The following is a 25,623-nucleotide window of genomic DNA, read 5'->3' on the forward strand; positions in this document are numbered from 1 at the left end:
AACAGTTTGGTCTTTTATTCTCTCTCCAGGCGATTTAAAACACTTTTTAAGCCACAAGCAGTTTTTAGTGTTCATTAAATACAAATCATCTTCAAGTCAGCAAAAAGGGGCACAGCGACAGAGAGCAAAATAACACAAGGAAAAGGAGGGAAAGGAAGGACAAAGTCCACATGATTTGCACAATTTTATGGACAAAAAAGAAAAAAAAAAGAAAAAATACAGAGTGACTTGAATAATCCTTCCCACAGCTCACTAGCTGACATACTGGAATACTTGTATTGTCCCTATACACACAGGCACAGCATGAAAACTGACTCAGCATGTAGAAACACGTCCTGCTATCAACATCGTCTTTTAAAAACATGTACAGATGTATGTATGAACACAACACGGCGCCTGGTAAATTCCATATCAGCTGTTCAGAGTGATTAACCCCCTACCTCCGGTCCTGTCTGAGTTCTGAAATAGCGCATTAACGTCCGCGTGAATTGGGAGGAAATGCTTAAATGAAACTGCTGAAATAAAACGGTAACATTCCAGCAAGGGTGACTCTTGATAAAACGCTTAAAATCTGTTTATCTAACAAAAGTAAACTGAAAACACTGAGCTGCAAAACTTCTAAAGTACATGGGTACATCTGCATGTGATGCCGACTCTGTCCTCATTAGACTGTAGGAAACCAGGGTGACTTATGGGGACGCGGCCCCCAGACCAATGGAAATGGTAAAGAGGAAAGAGGAGACGGAGAGAGAGAAGAATACGCAGGGGATGGATGGATGAAAGACGAGAGAGAGAGAGAGAGAGAGAGAGAGAGAGAGAGAGAGAGAGAGAGAGAGAGAGAGAGAGAGAGAGAGAGAGAGAGAGAGAGAGAGAGAGAGAGAGAGAGAGAGAGAGAGAGAGAGAGAGAGAGGTTAACTGTTAGTGAGCCTGGACAGTTCTGTAGAAACGTAAGGGCAGGTTGGAGAGGGCAAGGAGATAGGAGGAGGAGAAGGAAGGGTCAGGACTGGAGGAAGAGGAGAGGGTGTGTTCTGGGGCTTCAGCAGCAGCCCCCTCCAGGCTGCTGGCCTCCCTGGCCACTGTTCAGTATGGAGCTGGTGGTGGGATGCTGGGGTCCAATCTTAATACCGTTAGCCTGTGTGGAGACGGACAGAAAGAAGAAACTGATTGAATAAAAGACGAGGCCTTCAAATTTCGGAAGTTCGGAAGACGAGTTATTTTGTCGACAAACCCCGTCTAATTAGTCTTTACTCCATCTTGATATTTCAAACGCAGAAAACAAATTGACTTCATGGCAGAGGAACAGAGTGAACTGGGAATTCTGTGTACGTTACACCCCTTGAGAATATTTTATTTCCCCTTTTCAAACATTTACTCGACTCACTTCGTCTACCTGAACATGTCAAAAGCAAAGCGATGTCTCCATTAGACACCGGAATCCTTGACTTTGGTTAACATTGTATCTTCAGACATAACAAGTTTAACAAACATTGTAACTGTTGTTTTAAAGTTTTACACTAAATAAAAAAATACGTCGTAATAGTACTTCCCACATTATGACCAACTGATGTGGCCAATCCATGATATTTCTGTTAGATTCTGATCAAATGCTCAATATTCCCACATAAAGCTGCATTCAGTGACTACAAACTAATTTCCACGCAGAAAACGTAGGGTTGCATTCACAGTTTCAGAGCTAAAATATTTCAACGAAGTCCCTGCAACAAGTGGATTCACTGGTGTATTAAACCCACACACATCTTCTATGCTGATCGGCACACTTTTCTGCACACTTTGTTTTAAAGCGTCGGTGCCTGTGGTGAGAGAGCTGAGGAGTCCAAAAATTGACGCAGCAATCACATTAGCCGTGCTGCACCGTCAACTTTTATAGAACCGTGATGTGCAGCAAAGAGATGACCAGTGGTGAGAGCTGTGGAGTCGGTGGTATCCACCTACGCAACCACCCTCAGCAAACTGTTAACTTTTGGTAACATCACCAACCAATCTAGCAGGCTTTCTCACTGGTGCTTAGCACGTCTTGTGGGTGACAATAGCTGGCTCGAGTAGAGGTTATATAGTATGTTAATTAACCTTTTCCAATAGAGGAACAGGGCAAGACAAAGTCAAGAGTTCTGCTTTTTTTTTTTTTAAAAACTAGGTACATGTTTTTTGAGAGGCTCTCTAAACCAATAGTGTCGCTCCATGAGAGGCGATAGTGAGTCCAGATAGTCTCAAGGGGAAGGAATGCAACAGCTGGTGTGCAGCAAAGTAAACAGTACACTTAATAACGCAGGACATGTGTTTATGTAAGCATTGCAAGGAAGCCCATTTCAATATAAAGATGATGTTCTGATTCAGAACATCGTGTTTTGCAGCATTGTTTACTAGTAAACTGTAGATTGTTTGTTGTGGAAGGGAGTAAAAAGCTACATCCAAATGCGGCACTGATGTATTTTCTCTTGATGGACAAATACAAAGTTTTGTCCGGTGAGCTGTTTTGTTCAAAGTCTGTGCATAAAATGTTGGTCCTGGTGTCACCTCGTCAATGCTGCGTATCTGAAATGTTTTGGTTTGTAAAATAAAGTGCTGGCAAATATTACGCAATGGCTGCGACACAGGAATTTTAAACATTAAAACTTAAGAGCATATTAACTATGACGAGAAAAAAATGCAATAAAAGCTCCAGCCCATAAATGTGTAAATATAATCACAGCATAAATAAAAACACTTCAGAATGACTGTGTGTTATTGCTTTCATGGAGAGATTAACACTGCACGGTGCCTGCAGGGGTTCACATCATAGAGGAAGCAACAGGTGCTGCTGTGTAGCACAAAAGAAAAGGAAACACCAGCAGCACTCAAGGACGCAGGGAGGAAAAAAGAATCAGCATAAAAGAGGAGAAAATGGAAAGAGAGAGGGAGGCAGGTGGGTGGTAAAGAGACACTTTTATCCCTCTCTCCCTCTCTTTGTACTGTAGTGCTCACTTTCACGCTCTGTGTTTCATCATCTCTCTCTCTGTGGCTGCAGCCCAGTCTCAGGCTCATTCACTCTCTCCCTCTGTATATATTTATCTCTCTCGCTCGCTCTCAGTGTAACTCCCCCTCCTACTCTCAGTAGCAGTAGTGCCTCTGGGAAACACTGTATGCCTTTAAATCACATTTATTGAGCTAAGGCCATGTGTGTGAGAGAGTATGTGTGTGTGAGTGTTTTCTCATAGTGGCTGCCAACATTTCTGGTGGGGCTTCCCCCTCTCTCTCTCTCTCGCTCTCTCTCACAGCCAGTCAGCTGATGTGGTTTGGCCGGCCGGTCTGCCTTCGCTCCGTCTTACTGTTACTAATAACAAAAACACTCGCTGGCTGGCGTACTCCAGTCCTGTCTGCCCAACGCCTGTACTTGCTGCCTGGCTGGCTCAATGGCCAGATATGCTCTGAAACAGATGTGGACTCAGACAGCTGATTCACACACACACACAGCTGTTTATAAACTACATTAGCAGCATTAGTCTGTATATACAGATGTGTTCATATGCTGGGACTGTTTGTGTGAGGGCCATGATATTACTTACAACGGGACTACACAGGCATGGAAAGCTAATTTTGCGCTTAACTGGCTGACAAGATAAACATGTGGGTGACTGGATAGCAAACCTAAGAGTTCATCCAAACTAAACATCACATCAGCACTTGAACAGATTGCTCAGTGACTGAAAGAGGGCTGGTGCTGAGTTTACTGGAGCCTAATTCTGACTACCAACCAGAGCTTTGTGGCCAGGATTTAGAGCGGTGGGCATTTCTCCTTTTTCATAGCTAGCTAGCCAGATATCCAGCCGCATTCAGGAAGATGTGTGGGTGGGATCCGTGTAGCTGCACATATTGTTGAGATAACAACTCTTTAGTCAGCATTTTCTCACAGATCAATATGAAAACCACAACGTTAACGGTTCTTCACAAAAGCTAAAGCAGCTTCTGTGTCGACTGAACATGATGCCTAATGAACTCACAAAGCAAACTTTCTACCTAATGAGGATAACGCAAGTAGACTGAAGCGAAATCAGATTTTAATTCAAGCTAAATATCAGGTTAATGTGTTGCAAAACAAATCCTATAGCTACCTTTTTTAACACATTGTCAAAGTCAAAGCAAAAGTGAAGGGAGACAGTGTCGAGTCAGGACGGACACTAAATGTAAACACAAATCTGCACTTGAGGACGTGTCAGTGGTTATATACACAGGTTCATAAATACCGGGCTGCACGTGCATACATGCAAACATTTTTGTGGACACTCCAGGATACATGGAGACAGAGAGTATCCGTATCTCTCTTTTTTTTTTTTTTTTTGTTAATATGAACCGTGTCTTTGGATGTGTAAGCCGTCTGACTAGCAAACACCCTGGGTGTCTTAACTTCCATGCATGGAAAGCTGCTTCACTCAGAAGATAGCAATCTGGCTGACTGGATCGCAAACTTACTAACTGGCTGAATAGGCAGCTTACAGGCTGACTGGCTGGCTGGCTGGCTGAGTGTTTGTTTTCTTGCTGAATGACTGAGACCTTGTGGGATGTGAGGAATTTATGAGCTGGCAGGATGCCGAGAGAGTGAGACAGACAGAAAGAGAGAGAGCCAAGGAGTGAAGAGAGTGCGAGTGGAAAATGGAGCAGAGGAGAGGAGGAACACAGGGAGTTTTGCTTGGCTGGAGTCAAAGGAAGCAAAATGGAGAGTTTTTTCCCCCCTCTTTTTGAGGCTAGAGGGAGCGTGGCAAGCCACACACACTGCTGGAAAACCACACCAAGGAGAAAGAGGGGAGGGAAAGCGGGAAGGCAAAGAGGAGAACAAAGACTGGAAGTAAGCAGAAGAAGAATGGTGAGGTTTAGGGGGAAAGTAAAAACAGGAGGAACAGTATGTCTCACCTCGTTGTTGATATCAAACACTCCCTCCTGGATCTTCTCATAGATCTCCTTGGCTGTGTTGATGAAAGCCTGGGATAGATAAGGGAAGTGAGACAGACAGAGAGGGGAGAGGAGATTAATTTATATTTGGTACGGCGACTCCTATAAATAATCCTTCTTAGCTCTAATAAAAATGTTTTTACAACAAAGCCTCACATAACTAGGAATGCAAAACAAATTAAATGGCAACAAATTCAGTAAAAAAAACAGGCTTTCAGCCATTTGATGTTTTACTTTACTTTAACTATTTCAGGCTTCTATTTCAGGAACTACTGGTTAAGACTATAAAAGTCATCTTAAAGAATCTTAAAACTTGGCATCACAGTGAACTAACATTTCCAGTTCTAATCTTTATCACGACAACAACAGAAAGTGTGAATTAATTTGTTAAATTTACCAGCTGCTTGTAAGAAGCTGACATTATATATTTAAGGGCTGCCTGCTAGACAGCTATGCATTCACCACTCACATTAAATGAGACAAACAAAAGATTCTAAGATTTGAATGAAGCTGAATCGCAATCGCATCAGAAGTAATAGTTCAAAATTTAACAGAAAACTTAAAAATAATGGAGGATTTAAGGGAGACTTAAGTATTGGAACTGCTTCTTGCTCTGCAAATCCTTATTGTTGTTATGTTTGCCAGATTTGGCGTGACAATGCCTGACAAAAAAAGATTTTCAAGATAAATCTGGGTACTACCTAGCCAGAGATGTTGTGGAAGTAGTGGGTATCATCATAGCTCCAAAAAAGTTCTCTCAAAACCTACCAACAGGCTAGATGGTTCCCAGTGCCTCTAACCTTTATGCTAAGCTATGCTAAACGCACAGAACACCCCTCTGTACATAACACACAGATAATCCTCTCATCTTTCTCAGTTGCTTCCAGAGAAAGAAAACAATTAGTGTAGAACAGCTGCTAGGGATATTTTGGACTGTAAATATTGTGAGGAGGGAATTTTTAAGTGTAGAAATCTGCCCTGTAACAGTGCTATGTTATAGTGATAATTTGTGTGTGTGTGTGTGTGTGTGTGTGTCTATATACACACACACACACACACACACACACACACACACGTATAGCTGGCATCTCCGTATTACTTATTGTTATATATACGTACAACTACTTAATATTTTCCTTGTCATCAGTATAGCTTTACATGTGCACTTCATGAAGTGTTGAGAAAATCTGATACCTAGTGTATCAACATACGTATTCTAAAAATGAATGCTAAATATTTAGCGCTTTTATTTTGAAACCCTGCTTCTCTTTCACATAGTGACGTCGCACTAGTTTAATTTGTTCAAGCAAGGTCTTCAACCGCAAAAAAAATTATTGTTGGCCTTTTATTGGCCCACATTATACATGTTAGTACATGTCAGGACTAAAGAAATATAGCAACAGCTCTGATAATCATTCTGTCATATCATTCTCAAAGGCAAACATTTGCTAGCTTTTTAGAATTGTGAACTCAGAATTTTGTTTTTGGCTGCTGTTCAGATGAAAAGGTAGCAAGTAAGCATGAGTCTGGGAGTTCCTCTGACATACTGATAATGAAACTGACAAGAGAAACTAAGAGATGATACTACCCTGACAGAAGGTTCAGTGAGTTAAGTCTGAAATAGCATTTACAATAAATGTGCTCAATGTACTATCATGTCATAGATGGTAGTCGGTGTCAGAGGTACACATTTCTAATAAGTGTGTAGTTCATCAGATCATATAGAGAGATTAGAGTAAATCAGTGACTTTCAGGGCCACTCTTTGGAAAATGCTCTTTCGTTGTGACTTTAAGAGCTTAACGTGTACACTATTTTGAGATGTATGAATCCTCGGTGCTCACAATTCACACTTTTTAAGGGTTTTAGAAGTTGGTATGTTTGAGGGTATTGTTAGAAGACACAGTTCAGGAATAAGACGTGAGCAGAACACACAGGCGGACCACACAGTCACACAAACCACACAGTCACATACATACAGGCTTTCCCAACAGCAATGCAAGGATTAAAGATGACTGAATAAAGTGGAATTAAGTTCCCTGAGCAACTAGCCTATGACTACGGTATCAATGCATTTGTCTCTAGGGACAGTCTCTCAGTGTTTGTGTCTCAAAGGCCTAAACTGAAGAACTAGAGATCTGACATCAGCTCAGATGAAACACACTTCCGTCTATGGAGGAACAATGGACCAGTGCAGGATCCTCTCATTCCCCACACATTAGTAGCAGCATACAGAAATAAGCTTAGTCAGACCCAAAAGAAAGTGTGTTCAGAAACTAAAAATATGTCCTGAACTTCTCTCTGATGCCCAGTCAGAAATAGACCGAGGAGCCCAAGGGTCCTCTCTACTGTACCCTGTCCTGTTCACTCCTGTCCTCCTTCCTTCCTTCAGTGCATCACTATACCGCTGGTTCCTTCCCAGCTTCTTACAATTTCTTTTCAGGAGTTTTGCAAACAGATGATCAGATATGTGCAGAATGTACACAAGAGAGGAAATGAATAGACAGAAAACAAGTTGAATAGGAAAACAATGATAATAAGTAGCTGTAAAGAAGATGTTTAGAAGGGTGGGGGAAAAAAAACAGAAAAAAGAGCAGAAAATCACAATGGTAGCAGAATAATGGAAAGAGATGGAGGAAACATTCAACTAAGAAATAAGAAAATAAGAGCAGAAAAAAACAGATACGAAGAGTGAAAAGAGGGAAGAGAAATAACAGGACAGAAGTGGGTAGAAGCTGAGGTTAGGATCTCAATGAAGCAAAGATGGAAGGAAGGGAAAAAAAGAGTGGAGAGATGAGACGATGAAAAGATGCTTACAGGAATCTCTCTCTGTCTCTAAGGACCATCCCATCAGCCCCGGTGTCCACCCACAGACCCTGGCGACAAACTCAGCATGCTGATTGGCTGCTGAATGTCGCTGAAGGGAGGCGGGGTGGAGGTTATGAATATGTATGAACTATAACTGGTTGATATACTGCTCGAGAGAAAGAGGGAGGTGATGGGAGGAAGAAGAGGGGAGGGGGAAAAAACGGGGGAGAAAGACATGAATGTAAGAGGGGAGGAAGACGCAGAGGAGGAACGGACAGAAGAGACGCTGGAGGAGGGGGATGAAGATGAGGATGGCGAGGGGGAGGGGGGGTGAAGGAGGCGAGGTAAAGAGCAAATGATGGACATCGAGGGATGAGGAGGGATGGAGTGAGGAGAGATGAAGGGAAGGGAGGAGAGGAGCGGTATCAGGAGGATTCAGAGGACACTAATGAGACAAATTAATCATACCACACACACACACACACCTCCCCCCTCATCTTAACCCCGGAGAGAGCTCTACTCGACAGTGGTGTGGGTGTGTGTGTGTGTGTGTTTGTATGATATAGGCCAGGCAAGAGAAGGTAATATATAAAAAAAAAAAAAATCAATGTAAGCACACACATACGCGCACACACACACACACACACACACACACACACACACATTGTTTGGTGCCCCTGGAAGGCATGCTGTGCTGTGTAGGATGGGATTATTTATGTGATTGGATAAGTGAGAAAGGGTTCCCAGAGGACAACGCCATGCATTCATTACACACAACAACACCAGGGGTGTGTCTCTGTGAGGGGCGGAGCAGTGAGCACAGTGTGCTAACTGTGGTTCACGATGCTAATGAGGCGCTGGCAAGGTTAGGCTCCGGTGTGGTGATCCGTGATGCTACAGGTCAACAAGCAGGTCTGCTAGGAGTGTGACAGTCCATCCAGGGGGAGGATTTAGACTTCATATATACAGAACTGCAAAGGCTAAAAAATAACCTTGATTGGATTTTTACCGTTCGTCACAAGTGTGTATTGATGATCTCTACTACTATTACACCAAATAATAACATTGCCAACATATGGACGTGCGCTGAAATGCAAATCTAATTTCTCATTAGAACATTTATGTTTTGTCAACTGTGCCAATGATCAATTCAAAAATAAATATGTAATAAAATGGACTACATTAATATTAAGCATGGAATCTCATTTTAGTATCAGTTAACGATCTTCAACACATCTCTAAACACAATCCACCATCCCAGCCTCTAGGGCTTAGTGAATATAAAGGCTTCCTAATATAAATAACAGTCAGTAATTTATTACAGCAGTGAGGTCTTATGCTTGCATTTTATTAAGAACAAACAAAGCTCTAACTTCAGCTAGTAGTCAACAGGCAGCGCTGAGAACTGAAACAGCAGCAGTGTTTCCCATACAATGTTAAGCCCACCGGGGTCTAAATGACTCTGCCATGGCCTCATAACGAACCGCAAACATTTCTGCATTTCTTTCAAACAACGTTGTGCTTGTGTTTCCTACTGCTCCCAAAAGCATCTCTCCCTCCCTCCCTCCCTTCCCGTCCCCAAAACCGTCTCCCCCCAGTCCCTCCCCACACACCGGTCGCTCACCTGCTCTGTCCTGAATTTAACTTGATGGAGGAAACGGCACGGGCAACTCATGCAGCACGTGAAGCTATTTGTGTTGTTTACTAATAAAAATGTATGTCACCGACACTTTTTAAAACCTGATGTTTGTGCTCATTGTTTAGACTATGGAGATTTACAATTATAAAAGAGACAAGGTCAAAACCAGAAGGAAACCACTCCAGACATAACATGAACCAGCTTAACTTTAAAAGAGCTAGCTAGCAAAGTTAGACTGAAAGTCAACTGTTTACTATAAATTATATTTATTCTCTGATTTATTTCTTTATTTAATCTGACATACATTTGTCCATGGCTGCCGCTGTATGTCGCTAAATCCAATATCCACGTTATTTAAAGATGGACTGATAAAAAAAACACATGGTCTTATTCTATGTGCCATATACTATATAAATAGTTTTTAACAGTTGGGATAGCATCATAATTAGTGTCTTTTATTAAGACAGTAGAATCAACCCCTCCTCCCAAAAAGACAAAAAAAAACAAAAAAAACAAAAAACGGCAGGGTCTCATGAAATTTTGTGGGAAACACTGAGCATGTGTGAAATTGTGATGTGGCCACAGATTGACCTGTGGGGAAAGACTGTTACTAGCATTTGCGCTGAAGTGCAAGGAGTAGAACACGTTTTTTAATAGAGAGGTGGTGTTTATAGCAATTGGAAACTCAGGTACACCAATACCCTTAATCAATGCATTATGGTTGACAGTAATGTATATGTGTGGATGTGATTACCTCCTCTACATTAGAGGCAGTCTTGGCTGAGGTCTCCATGAATATGAGGCCGTGTTCTCTGGCAAATGCTTCACCTTCCTCTTTCTTCACCTCTCTCCTCGACTCCAGGTCACTAAAACACACGTTGATGCAATGTCAAACAACTGTGAGCATGAGTACGGAGATTTTACAAAATATGTTCAAGAAACTTAGCCTGGACCACTGAGATCAGCAAAATAAATGACCACCTTTCTATAAAATAGAACTAAGATGCTGATTTGCTTAAATCCTATAAAAAAAAACAACAACATTTTTAACTTGAATAATTTTTCTTACATAATGCTGTTATGTAACATCAAGTAGTGAGAGCAAGCAGTTTTGATAATAACCAGCTGATGTGTGTTGCAGAAGTAAACTTCCTCATTTAAATTTGACACGAGTGTGTATTTACCAAAGGATTTAGCACTGTGCAGCAGCACTCTCTTACACAGTGGTGTGTTATGTAACCTCAGGTACAGATTGAGCCCACAAAAGCAGAAGTGGGTTGCTCGTTTATATTTGAACAACATTTAACTCAAATTAGTGTTAGACGGTTTGATTTGTTAAAGTCTGAACACCAGCTTCAGTGTAAAATTAGAGCCACGCCCAACCATAAAAGCATCCCAGTCAGCTTGGACAAATGTTGAACAAGCCATTGTTATACGGCACAATGTTCTTAAACTCCACTGAAGGCCTCTACACATTGTTGAAGGTCCAGTTTTATCTAGGGCAGCGTGTACCCATCCCTCCGTATCTTGTAGCAAAACTCTTACCTCTTGTTGCCAATGAGCATGATGACCATATTGGAGTTGGAATGTTGGCGGGCGTCCTCTAACCAGGTCGTCAAGTGGTTGAAAGTGTCCCTTCTGTAAAACAAATTTTCGGTTTCAGTACAACTACTTTGATAAAACTGAAAGCAATCCAGATCAAGTAAATGTCGTCACACAGTCACATACACCAATGTCCCATTTTACTTTCCTTTGCACAAGTGAATGATTTGCATGTCACCAACACTTGCAATATTGAAATGGCAAAAAAGCGCCCGATTTTGCTGACAAAAAACACTTCAGCTGGCACTAGCAAATACTCCAGGCTATAAACCAATGATATAATAATGCTGTGTGATTGTTAACAGCTAACAGTTTATTGTACATCAGGGGACTTGATGAGAAGCAGCACTGGACTCTTGTCCAAGGTATAATACCCAAAATCCTTTTAGTGGCCACTAGAGGATGTCTCCACAATACTAAAATGCACTTCGCACTGGCAAATAAACTGACTACAGTTGTGAATTAGGTCATAGCTATGAGGATCGGGATTATTCTTCTGGGAAGCGTGAATATCCAAAGAAGATGCATCACAATCAGACATTTATTTATTTATTTATTTTATTAAAATGGGGGAAGCCAGTGGATGAGAAATTCTGTATTAGGAGCACTGGGTAAAAGGTCACAGGGCCATGAAATGATTAAGAGTCAACCTCTGGGGACCACGAAGATCAATAGCAAATTTCATGTTAATCTGGCCAGTAGACGTCAATACGTGTTTCTCTTAACCATAGTGCTGGATGGAGATGCTGCTGGTGGGCTTTGAGAAGAGAGGTAGCACAACACATGAAATCAGGTTACCTTGAAAACTAAGGTTGACCGTAAATAAAAGAGGGTAGGAAGACATTTCTCAAAAAGAATTCTTCTCAAGAAGAATGGATTTTGAAGAGGCTTAAACTACTGGTGTGAACTTCTTTCAGGTGGTTAGACTTGTTTCTAATAACAGTAAGATCGAGAGGACAAAATAATAATCTTTCTAACTCAGAAGAATTTTCGCTTTCAGAATGGTCAGATGAAAAGTAAACCCCCAGGAACATGCTTCATGTTTTTAAAAACACAGATGAAAGACTGCTGAAGACAGACGCCACTCTGCTTTTGAAATCCAAAGTGTGGAACTATGGGTAGTTGTATCATAATTTCTCTTTCTAATGTGTTCCCAGTGTCCCTGAAAGCAGCTTGATTGTGAATGACTGGACGTGTTACCTTGTGATGTCATAGACTAGCAGTGCTCCTGCTGCTCCTCTGTAGTAAGACCTGGTAATGGACCGGAAAGACTCCTGACCAGCCTGGAGAAACACATACATATATTAATAAACAGAAATTGAATCTTGAATAATTGAAATGTCCAAAGACACTTCCAGATTTTGGGGGTTTCTAGCAGCTGCAGCCCCACTGTGGCTTAACAGGCCTGCTCTTTCAGTCATACAACACTTCTTCAAATCAGTCCTGTTTATGTGCATGTCCTTTCCTGTCCACATGCATACTATGTTTCAGTCCTGATTCTCTAGCAGAGTCCAGGTCCGGCTTTTCAGTCAGCTGGGAGAGGACAGGACAGAGCAGGGCCTGTAACTGGATACAATGGAGTTCTCTCTTTCATTCTCCATCTATCTGTCACAATTCCTTTCTTTCTCTCAGCTTGTGTGCCTAACCTCCCACTTTCTCTATTTATGATCAACAGAGAAGGTCACATTAGCTCTGGTGTTCGGTTATATGGATTAGACGTGCCGCATTTATGCCATACTTGACAGTCTGTCCAGCTCTCCAGGTCACCTTGTTCATTATTATCCCCTCATTGTCTCACCTTTACTGTGTCTTCCTTCCATCACTCATCTTTTCATTCTTTCTTTATGAATCCCCGGGCCTCCCCTCTTTCCATCACAGCTTTCACCATCTCGCGTTCTTACCACCCCCATGCTATGTCTATTCATCCTCTGCCTCTGTCCAATTTACAGTAACAAGGTTGTCTGTGTTCGTGCAGGCCAGAGTGGAAAACAAAACGCCACTTTATCCTAGCAGCTGCAAGCCCAACACTGCTCTGACATCATCTGAAAAACCAGACAGTCAGTCGGTCAGACAGGCAGGCAGGCAGGCAGGAACACAGTCAGTCGGTGAATCATTCAGCAAGTCAGAAGACCAGGCTGCCAGTTTGTCACCCATGGACCCAGACTGTTGGTCAATGAAGCAGTTGCTTACCAAGTCAGAGGACTAACCAGTCAGCCACCAACCTGACCAGACAAATAGGATACTCAGCTAGAAAGCAATTCAAAGGTTTGGTCAGTCAAAGGACCAAACATCACGTGGACTGGTCATTAGAACAGTCGGTAAGTCAAGCAGTCAACCAGCCAGTAATGCTATTGGTGAATAAATGATAAATAAGGGTGAACAAGGGAACGCCGAGTCTGTCTGCCATCTGGCCAAAAGGCGTGTGTGCAGAAACAGATACACACAAATACACACACTTATTCATATGGCAAGTGCAGCTTACACAATGAGCCAAATGGTTTCTCTAGCTGTTTGGTAATGGTGTATTGTCCAAATTCGACCATCAAATGACTTGACTGGATTGAATTTTTTTCCTGGCCTATTTCCCATCTGGAGAACCAGGTAAAGAAAAGCACCTCTCTGGTGTGATGGAAAGCGTGTTGTAGTCTGGAAGTGAGTATCAGGGCTGATAAACTGCAGGCCTTTTCCTTTCAGCGCACTAACATTTTTTTTTTCATGGAGCTCTAACTCCACCTGCTGGTTATCTGTTTAACTGCATGTACAGAAAACCACGGTGACTCCACACTTACAACATAACATCCTTTTTCTTTTTTTCTGTTTTTTGGGACTGACCCAACACTGACATTTGCTGTCTTGTGAAATGAGGTGTGTTCATGTGCATGCAAGCCATACGCAAGTCTGAATCATGGTGACACACACTGCGCTGCTTTTCAGTGGTATTTGGAGCTACAAGTTAAGTTTCAGAACTTTCCTTCAGAGAACAGGAACTTTTTGAGGAACCCTGGGGCTTCAGGGTCTAAACTGAGGTCCGGGGAGACTGTTTTAGACAGTCCCTGATTTGTGAAGGTCAGGATGGTTCAGGAAGTGTCATAGTGGGTGTTGCCATGCTGGATGTCTCTAACTGATATTTGTGTAGCTTTGCTATGCATCTGCTAGCTTTACTTACATTTTGTGCACAAAAAAAGCTGCTTTAAACATATTTTTTTTTGATGGACTGATAACAAATTCTAGCGTTAACTGAAAGCAGACTATTGCACTTTTGACACAAGATTAACTGGACTGATCTTCCAAGGTCTTTGGCCCTGCTATGGAAAAACAAAGCCACTGGAGGAAACTCTACCCTGGGAAAGTTCCTCTTTAACATCCAGTAAGTGCTAATTCATTTATTCACCTTCATCCTTCTCTCAGCTCGTGAATGTGTTGTTTTTCACTTTCATTGGTGTGTAACTCTAATGTTGTATGACTAATCTGAATTTACACTGGATCATGTTGTCACTAATCAAGTGTGTCTCAGTGATCTCTTATAAACCTCAAAGCATTTTAGCACTGTAGCAGTTACTGGAAACATATCACACTAATGGGCACTTGAATGTGGAGTGGGAGGACAGACCTTTGATTTTCTTCACCTGTAAGGAAAATGTCACAATGCTGAAGAAAGATATAATATAGAATTCATACAGTTGTGGTGCTAAGAGAGTCATGTCAGTCAGAAATGATTTTCAATGTAAATACTTATCATAAAGGGTTTTCATCAAATATAATTCAATGCTAAAAGCATTTGGGGATTTGATCTGTGGAGTCTATTTACAGCTCTTGAACAAACCCTAAACCATTTATTTTATTAAAATTAAAAATGCTGCCGAAGTGAGAGCAAGTTTTCATGTTGTCCAACACGGCTCTAAATGTAATATTTTGATCATCCACATTTACTTCTTTATTCATTCTGGATCCCTTGTAACTATTCCTTTACCTATTCCTGCCAAATTCCTTTGTATTTACACATAATTTAGAAAATAATAGCATCAAACTGAGACAAAAAGACAATTGTATTATATTTACATCAAAAGGGAAAAAGCTTGAGGCATTAAGTCTGATGCTTTTAAGGCCTCACATTTCAAGAGTTACACAAGCTTTGTTTGTCTCGAGTCTTGAATGTGCGGCCACAATGAGGAAGCTGCATTTGAAAAAAATATTCAATAGATATATTACCGTATCCCAGATCTGCAATTTGATCTGTTTGCCATCTATAGTGATCATCCTCGCTCCAAACTCCACACCTAAACAGACACAATGACAGAAGAATGGGAATTAGGTACAGTTAGGTACTGACTCATGGAAAGGCTGGGCTGCTTATTAATGAACCATAGAAGTTTATTCTGTTCACAGAGCTGGACCTTGTACATCACAGAGAGAGGGCAAAAAGAAGAGAAACACGCAAGAAAAAAATACAGAATGAAACACTGCAAACACTGCTCTGATCTCTTCTTCTACACTGCATGATCTTGTAAATACAATCTGCTGTTTACACCGATCAGGCATAATATCATGACCACCTGCCTAATTTGGTGTAAGTCTTCCTTGTGCCTCCAAAAACTGGACAAGGGGCTTCTGAAGGTGTCATGTGGTGTCTGGCAACAGAACGTTGTTAGTGGGGGCCTTCGGGTGCTATGGGTTGAGGGGAGGAGCCTCTGTAGATTGGGCCTTTTCTTTCTTTCTTTTTTTTTTTTAACCCCTTTATTCAATTTTTAACAACATGATTACAAACGTGATTACAACTCTATAATATTCCAGTGCATCCAGATAGACAGATACTAGATACTTGGGATCTAGGGAATCAACACCGTGTGCTGTTTTTCATATTTCTTTAGTTGTGCCTAAATTGTTTTCGTCATTGCTATGGGGTTGGTCTAGGTGGGTGCTACATCTCTAAATAACATCCACATGAATGGCAGGTCCAAAAGTTTCCCAGCAGAACATTGTTTTGTCACGAGATGGTCAATGTTATTTACTTCTCCTGTCAGTGGTTGTAAGATTTGCCTTATCAGTGTATGTACCATATATTAGGAGATTATTTTCTAAACAGAAACTGACCAGCAGATGGACTTTGAAAGAGTTCATGCATCTGTTATTAACAACAGATATGAAGTTGACAACCTTGTCACTGTCATTTTGATTAACAGCCTTCACGCAAACCTATACAAACTAAAAAGTCAACCAATAATGCTGCAAAAGGCTGTAATCTGATGATAATACTGTCTTAACTGATTTATTGGTAGCTTCTGCATTGTATTGTATGAAACACATGCTCATTCATCCATTGTACATAGATGACACAGATGAGTTGGCAACACTAATGTTTATAACTGTCAGCAGGAATATCATGATAATATTATACAACACTTATCAGGTTGTAATTGTTATTCTGATATCTTACAACAACTGTTAACTATTCCAACTCAACCCACAGTATAATAAATTATTCAGAACCCTTGTTGTATGTTGTATTTAATTCTAAATCACTTGGTGTTTTGTCCATCAGTCAAAACTCTATAAACCACAATGACAAAGGCAAAATAGGTTTTTAGGAGTTTCTACAAAATGTTTCATTTACATTCACTTCTCTGTATTCACAGGTGTGCAGACGTGAATGGTGTAAATAGTTTCTGAAGCTAGAATATTTGACTTCAATGTAAATGGAGCCAGCAGATTATACAGTTTCTATAAAAACTCTCTTCTTGATACACTGTTGGAGGATAAGTTACTGATGGTAAGTAATGTGACACTTTTCACAAATATCCTAGATTACCATAGCCCAATCTTATTTATCATTTATTCACTAACAGTATTAAAGCTTAACTGCTCTCCGAATGACTCCCTGAATGTCAGCAGGGTTATAGGCAACGCAGCTTTGCTTATCCAAGACAAAATCATCTTTACTGTGATGAAGGTTTATGTTATCAGTTACTTCCATCATTTTAACCTGTAACACCAGTTGTACTTGCTGTATTTAGTTTTTTCTTTGCTATTGTTGGAGCAAGTTTTGGGTTGCTGAACCAACTTCCTTCTAACAGACTGTGTAATTTGTGATTTCTAAGTTAATGTTTAATATATTTATTACAATTAAAAGAATGTAATATGAGAGATGGTGACGACACGAGGATGAGGACAGGTGCTCTTACCAATGGTGAGGTCGTGAACTGGCTGAAACCTCTTGTCTGTGAACTGTAGTAATAGACATGACTTTCCCACACCTGAGAAAAGAAACACAAACAACATTAAGTTAAACTCACAAGGCCAGGAAATTAAAGCAAGAACATACTCCAAGGACTCTGTGCTGACAATAAAATACCACACGTAACATTTACAAACTCTAAACTCTTTACATTATGTGCAACAACACAGCATGGAGTTTCAAATGCCAACAATAATGTGTTTTAAATACAACCCATTCATTTTCATACGAGAATCCTGGAGTTATCATGCACTTCACACAACCCCAGCAGGAAGAGAACACAAAATCTTTCCAGACTGGTTCAGCAGGCCCAGTTAACTGTTAGCAAGCTAACTGACCAGCTGGCTACTGCGTATGTGTGATGCCACTGTTTTTCCAAAAGGGCACTAATGAATCTGCTCATTATTAACACTACACATGACTACAGTAATGAATGTTTCAGACAGCCCCACATCCACAAACACTTAAATGGACTAAAACTACAGTCCAGCAACATGTCAACAATTATTTCTTTATCATACAAAGTCAGTCTTCTATTAGTTTTAGGTAAGTCAGCACAAAACAAAAACAGCACAATGGTTCTCTGGATTACAAAGTCAGATGGCAGTGTTTGCAAATGTTATTCATCCAAAAACACATTTTAATGGCATTAATGCATGGAGGGAATTTAATACAGTATATGTCAACAGATTCTCAGAAGCTATCAGATACCAAAATAGTAGGCTGTTATTTCCTTGACACATGGTAACACACAGTCATCTAGGAGCATTAGAAACACACAGAACAGCTTTGCTGCAGCAGCTTGACTGAGAACTGTTCAGGGCAGTAGAAAATATTTCCATTTTCAGACAGAATCATGTCAAACCTTGGGTTTTTTGTATTTTTAATAATAATATTTTGTAATACATGGGCATGCCTGTGCCAAATGTATTGAATACGCAAGCTGGCATTAATTTAGATCACCAAGGAGAGTAGTTTAAGAAGGAAAAGGAAAAGTAATTACTGATTTCAACTGTCCCTTGTTGTCAATGTGCATTATATTCAGTGTTTGTGTCTGTCTTGTATTCACCTCTGGGGCTAATGGACCACAATGATATGGCTTGGGGGAAATTGTTTTGATTCTTAGACAAGATGTTCACTGATTGGAAAAAAATGAATCATCTTCATCTCAATTCAATCTGAAAGCTTTAAAGAAGCCCAACAGTGGACGTCAGATTCAGTGAAAACAAGTACGTGGGTTTTATTCATGCTTTATTTGGTATATTCCAGTTTCTAGTAGATGAGCATTCAGGGTCAGGGGTTAAGGAGTTAATTTACATATGCATGCGTGTAAGAGAAAAGCAATGACTCGGGGGAGGGGCGGGTGTGAAAAGAACAAATGAGGATGCTATGGAGATTCAAGGAGGCGACGGAGAGGGAAATCGTCTTCTTCCTCCATGGTTGCCAAGGGTCACCATTGCCAGGCAGTGGCATTGCTAGGCAGGGGCTGAGTGATGAGGATGATAAGGGATAGAGGGATCTCGAGGAGGGGAACTATTTAAAGGTGTAACAATCATGTTATTGTCACCGTCATCACATGCAGTAAACAGATATAAAACAAACTCTTCTACAACAAAGGCTGAACAGCAAGCAATGAGAGAATATTAAGCAAACGAGGTGCCACTTTTTCCCCAATTAGTCAAATTAGTCATAATGTAAATAACAGACCATTTCCCGCCAAGAGGCAACAGTGTGACGGCTGTAGCACAGACCATGGCAAACTGACGAAAGCAGCCTATAATCAAAGCCCGCTGTGCTTTCAAATGGTGAGAGTGGCTACAATCACAGTAGTAATTAGTGGAGAACTGCGTCCAGTAATATGTTTAGGTGAAAGCTCTCTCCTACAGTTTTTAGCGAAGGTAAAAAAATGCCTTAACGTCATCATACAGAGGTAATTCTAAATTTAAACTTAAATATTGGAAGTTGACTACATTATTGACAGGTGGAATAATAAAGTTGACTAAGCAAACGCTAGCCTAACTCAACAGGTGTGAAACACGGATACAGTAAGTACAGACAAACACTGTGCTTCCTTCTGCTCCATTACAAGTGGTAGGTACAGTCATTAGTTCTGCAGACATCTGTCACAAATGACATTATTGGACATGAATTTGACCTGCTGTCAACAGAGGATCAGCAACATTATTAATAGTTTGCATGTCTGTACTAAATTTCATGGTAATCCACTTAACATTTGCTGAGAAACTTCACACAAAAACTGTGAGATTCAAAATGAAAAATGAAGGCATCAATAAGAAGCTGAGGTTTAGTGGTGGTTCAACATCAACTACATATTTTGTTCTGCTGATGTGTTGCAGTGCTCAGCAGGCCAATGAGATGCTGCTCAGCGCACTTACAGCAGCAACCTGAAGCTTAGCAGGGTCAGCAGACAGCACCACAATCCCTGCTTAGGAATCTGACAGGAAGTCTGCGCACATGAACCATCCTCTCCTCTGACGTCTGTATGAAGCCCAAATTTTGTGACCTAGCAAACGAACGCACCGCAAGCGTGCTTGTGGAGCATTAACCCGGAAAACAGCCTTTCTTAAGGAGAGGCTGTGTGAGAAGATTTTGCGTTATTCAACCCTTCATCATAGTAATTTATTGTGACACAAAGATGGTGTTAAACTCTGAGGAATCATTCCCTTTGCCATGTCCACCCACTGTGCTTGGGATGGGAAGGTGGCAAACTCCGGCCGCTGGCCATATTCAGCAGCGCTTGGCCCACTGTTAAACAGTGCTAAAGCCCAATCTATAACCAGCTGCCATACTTTGAGTCCTTTATCAAAGTTACACCCAGTCATCCACAAATATCCACATGAGCCTGACTTTTCCTGTGTCCCTGACAATAATAAAATAATATCCCATCTCCATTATAGTCTGATTATGATTGTATGAATGGGATAGTATAATAGTACATCTCACAAAGAAAATAATGAAGTTAGAGTTAATCAAATATTCAGGGGAGTAAGTGATAATGAAAAACAATTCTTAGTTGATGCCTACTATGCGAGTGTGTCTAAATAAAGCAAAACAACTGGTTCTAGATGACAACAATGTTAACTTGTGGTTCGTGAAGTGTAACACTATGAACACAACTTTTAGCCAGTGAATAAAAATGATTATATCAACAGTCTTTTAGAAAAAGCACTGTCCAGAAAACTGTCATTGTTGACAACGTTGTCACCACTGCACCACTGGGCTGTGGGCTCTTTTCAGCTTTTATCAGTACATACTCTGCAAAACCTTGTAAAAGGTTCAATGACTGAAAGGGGGTTTGCACATATATGCTCAATGTTGAATATTAATCAAAGCATTGTTATTACAGTTGTGTTAAGGTTTTTTGTGGAGAGTAAAACAGCCAAATGAATTCTAGTTCCCTTATGGATTCATGTCAGTGCTACTCATAGAGATAAATGAGGATTCACAATGCATCTCAGAAGTCTCAGAACAGGGTCAAAGTTCCCTAGAGAGTGGCAAGTCTCCAGAAATTTGCAGACCTACAGGCAGTGTTTAGTAGAACATAGTCTATTTTTGGAAATTTAAATATGAGACTATAATTTTCAGTTCAGACTCAGTTAGTCTTTCTGCCAACCAGATCTGCAGACAGCCTGGCTGGAGGCCATTGGCCAGAGAAAAAGTAAATGGTAAATGGCCTTGCTTTTATATAGCGCTTTTCTACCTATTGGTACTCAAAGCACTTTACAGTCATAGACACATCTACCCATTCGCTCACACAAGCACACACACATTCACACACCAGTGCCACGCACTGGGAGAAACTGGGGGTTCAGTGTCTTGCTCAAGGACACTTCAGCATGTGGCACATTACGGGGATCAAACTGCTAACCCTCGTGGACAACCCCCTATACCTACTGAGCCACAGAAACCCTGTTTTAAAGTCCAACTGAAAACAGAATATACTCTCCGAACAAACCTCAATTCTGCAACTCAGCTGTGCAATTAATGCAGAGCTCCAGACTAAAACATTAAAACTGGTTAATGGCTCTCTTTATTTCAATTACAGATATGTTTGAAGGTTTTAATGTACTAAAAGAGTGAATTCAGAGTGCAATTTCACACATACACACAACTTTTTAATTCCCCCACCTGCATTTATTAAAGAAGAACATCAGGGTCAATGGCACCTCTCGCCTAACCAAACAGAATATTTCATGTAACTAAGGACACAATTACAATCTCTTGGTGTTGGCTAGATGTGAAGAAGAGCAACTTGAACACTGGACAATTAAAAAAAAAATCTAAAAAATCAGACATTGCCCAGAGTTCATGTGTGAAAACAGGAGATTTTAGCTGCATATGCATCACATTTTAAACCGACATAACTGACTGACTTACTGGAAATAAACCTTCCTCATTCTGGATGTGGGAGGTGGAGGTGTGATCATTGAGATGGATCTAAGCCAACTGGATGAGTCAAATTTAATTTGCACTTCCAACTAGTCCTGTTGGACAACTACCTAATCAGCATGGAAACCTAAGGTGTCTTACAGACAGTATGCAGCAGGTAAGGGTAAAGACTCGTTTAGAGTACTGCTGGACATAGACACTGCCACCTATGCACATAGCTAGCGCCGGTCCGAGCCATTTATACCTGTGCACTCGTCAGTCTGTCTCGCGCTGTAAAAACGTTAGTCGGCGCTGTGACTTTTTTGCCAGTTGGGTTCATTTGTGTCTCTACTTCCTGCTTCACCTTCCACTTCCTGCTTCATTTTCAACAATGCAGTATGCTCTACCTTGTTGCCTTAGCAACGGCGTCAAATTGACGCAGAAGTCTAAACTGCCTATAAGGCTGTGACCTGGAGGGAGACCAAGGCCTTCACAGTTAGTTTCTGTAATAAAGGAACGGTTGCTAGTCAGCACAGGTCAACGTGGACACCACAAGTTTTCTAAATAAAGCTTCTGGTCTTTTCACCTGTGGATGTAGAAATATTTGCTCTGATTCTAAACGGCAGTTACTAGTTTACACAAAGACACGCCCAACTGAAATATGTCAATCTACCGTGGTCCACGACTAGTCACATATAATGAAGGGTAGATAACATATGGCTGTACAAAACCAGAAACCAGGGTATCGCTATTAGTCTGTAGAAGGATGAGATAACGATCTGACAGTTTGAGTCTCTGATCTTTAAAAATGCTCAGTAAAAACACCAACTCTGGGCTCTTGTTTTATTTATTCATTTTCTAATGTTGCACAAAAATCACCACAAGAAATAGCAGAATGAAGTTAAAATCATGTCCTCTTGTCTAAGAAGTACGAGGTTCACGTCAGGATGCTTTTAGACAAGCCAGGTCATTTTACTCTCAACTCAACCAACTTAGTATTTTAGAATTAGTACAAGGTTTTAACAGAGCCTGCTTGTTCAGGCCCGTTTAGCAAACGGATAACATCCCAAAAACCAATCTGTAATTTAAACCAACTCACATCACAAACACCCACATGATACATGATCTGTGTAAATGTTCTATACATGTGCAATTTCAACGAGTGTAACAATTGATCATGTTGTTGACAAAAGTCACATGACCTAGAATTGGCAAACATCCTGCAGCACTGGGTCTGCAACTGTTCAGTGCTAGAGAACTGGAAGTTGGGCAAGTCTCCCTTGTTCAAAATATGGAAACATGAAATTGTTCAGTCAATAAATAAAAACTACTAATACTATATATTACTCATGGCTCAGATAAAGCTACTGACATTTGGTGTGGTATCTAAGTGGAAAGACTGTTACGAGAAAGAGTACTGAAACAACGGTTTGCCAGAGATGTGTTGTTATAAATCAGTTATTGCCTCAACTCTTATGTTAACTTTAACACCTTTTGGGAAGCTTTAGATGGACATCAAAGAGAGTCAAACAGTTCGTACTTAGCAAACTAGGGTAAAGGTGCGTCAAGGGTTTCTGACAAGGGTCCCAAACCCTCTACATTATCCCATGGCAACAGTATGGCAATTTCTGTTGTTTCGGTTTAAGTTAGGAATACAAGTATTGCTACCTGCCCCCTATCAATTTTACGAGAGATTTTTGTGAACTGTTTTGGGCTTGCAGGCCCATTTTCTATCATGGACACTTAAACAGGCGATGAAATAACGTTTCCCCCTAGTTCCACTGTGAAAAGATGTTGAACAGTTGATTTGTACTCTTTCAGTTAGTTAAGAGGAAAAGCATTGCTGTAGATGTGAGTGCTGCACAGAAGAGGAGTATGTCTGGTGTAGACATACATGTAATCAAGCTAGGACCTTGGCAGCCTTCTTCAGCACTCACTACAGATAAACAACAACAGCTGGCAAACACGACTGTGTTTTGCAATAAGGCTGTAGTAAACACCACCACAACCATCATTCTAAAATAAATTTTACATATGCACATTTGGAGTTCCTCCACACCATGAACATGAACAACTTACACAATATGTTTTTCTTGCTTTAGTCTTGTAAACTAATTATAATCTAATTAGTGCTTTCTTGCCTGGAAACACCTATTTGAACCCCGATTGTATATTTGGCTCAAGGATTTGGTAAACACTCTTAAAACATTCTCACTCCACCTCAGATGACTGCTACTATACCTCTCTGCTTTACTGACACCGGTGCTACATCATTATCATACAGCAGCATTTGAAATGCACCTGCTGCTTCACTGCAAGCTAACTGAGCAGGGCCCTCATCAGTACAACCTGCTAGAAGTAAACAGATGAAAGCGTTGCATGCCCATTAACTGGTGTTCCACATAATTGGCTATATGATGTACAAACCTATAGTCTTGTAGAACTAAGAACAGGCCAGAAAACCCAGCAGCGGGTGCGAATTGAGTAGCAGAAATCTGGTCAGAAATTAGAGCTGTTCTACGCCATTTCAGGGAATATTAGAGGCTTTAGCTTGACGTTCTGGCCTCCTCTGACAAGAAGCTAAGCTAATGTTAAATATGTTACTTATGATGCATCAACAACTAAAATAAATATGTGGTATGGTTAGTTGAGGTACGTGTAAAGATCCAATGGAGGGTTAATTTGCAGTCGTGACAGCTGTTTGCTTAATATTTAGTAGAGCAGCTAATGCTAGCAAGGCTGTTAGCTAAGCTAACAAGCTGTGGCTAACACCAACACCCTCGACGCAACCGGACAAAAGGCCTAACATTTATCTGCCAGTGTCTACAACTGCTATGCCAAAGCATTATAGGCAAAGCTTGTGGCAGGGTGCTTATATATCATTTTCGGGCACTGTCAGCGTATTTAAAGTGTTACCCTAATATGTTAACAAGGTATAATTGTAGCTGTCATCCCACCCCTTGCGTCTGTGCTTTTACCACGTCATTGGACTATCCAACACTGCGGAAATACACTGCTAGCTAACGGCTAAGCGTTAGCTCAATGCTAACTGGCAGTCTAGCTGCCACTTGATGCAGCTTACCCGTGTCCCCGATGATGATATATTTGAAGAGGTACGCGTACGCCATGGCCCCTGGGTTGTGCAGTCAGCTGTCTCGACCGTTACACCTTCGTAAAACCGACCGTGAACCGTATGAAAAAAGTAGCTGACTGCTTGTTAGCCTGTTTTCTCTGTCGGTGCTCAGGAAGGAACAATAAACAGCCAGAGCCTCAGCTCGACGTCACACGGTCCGCCCTCGCCACGCTACAAAATGATGTCTTCAGTGTCCGCTCGGAAACTTCACAATGCCTTTCTTTAGTCTGCTCTTGATTGAATTAAATATCAAGTGGTCCCTTGATGTGGCAGTATTGATACATAAGCCAAACAGCTAAACCCAGACTTGCTGATGTTCTTAACGTTACTATAAATGATAGAAACCATCAGATATTGTTAAGATATTACTGAAAAATTGTAACAAGTCTAAAGTCGCTCTGGCGGCCCACAGCGGTGGTAATGTTATTTAACACCTCACAATTTGAATTCAGTGGGTAGAACTAAAATCACAGGTCATCATCCCCTTTAACCCCCGATTTTCAAAAACAACTTATGGAAGGCGTGTTAAATTGCAGATGGATTTTGAAAGCTCACATGCAAATACTGGATTACAAACAAGCACAAAAAGCTAAAAAGTCCACTGACCTAGTCCTTGAACTTCAAACGGTGGATTATATAGTTGTGGGCAACATCGCAACCATGAAAACAAGCACTGAAAAGAAACCACAGGCATGACTCAGGTGATACACAAAAGAGCTGTGCCTCAGAGAAAATGAAGTCAGTGGACTCATTGTCTCAGGAAGCTGCATCTCTGATGTCTGACTTTGAGCTTGTGAGTACGGTGAGTCTGTGCAGGGGGAACAGGCCATTTAATAGCTTTGTCAACACAGGTGTCTGATATGTCAGAGGTAGACTAA

General features: G+C 41.0%; 1 protein-coding gene across 1 annotated transcript; it reads right to left on the reverse strand.

Moving 5' to 3' along the window:
* rab2a (RAB2A, member RAS oncogene family) lies at positions 1–25,076 on the reverse strand. The gene is made up of 8 exons (XM_084546699.1): positions 24,695–25,076; positions 17,171–17,242; positions 15,201–15,268; positions 12,192–12,274; positions 10,935–11,027; positions 10,144–10,255; positions 4,906–4,974; positions 1–1,132 (listed from the first exon to the last, which is right to left on the reverse strand). Exons 1-8 carry the CDS (start codon positions 24,738–24,740, stop codon positions 1,037–1,039), a joined length of 639 nt encoding a protein of 212 aa, XP_084402825.1. The 5' UTR covers positions 24,741–25,076; the 3' UTR covers positions 1–1,036.
* Positions 25,077–25,623: the final 547 nt, after the last annotated feature.

The sequence above is a fragment of the Chelon labrosus genome (assembly GCF_963514085.1).
Source record: "Chelon labrosus genome assembly, chromosome: 6".
Lineage (NCBI taxonomy): Eukaryota > Metazoa > Chordata > Actinopteri > Mugiliformes > Mugilidae > Chelon > Chelon labrosus.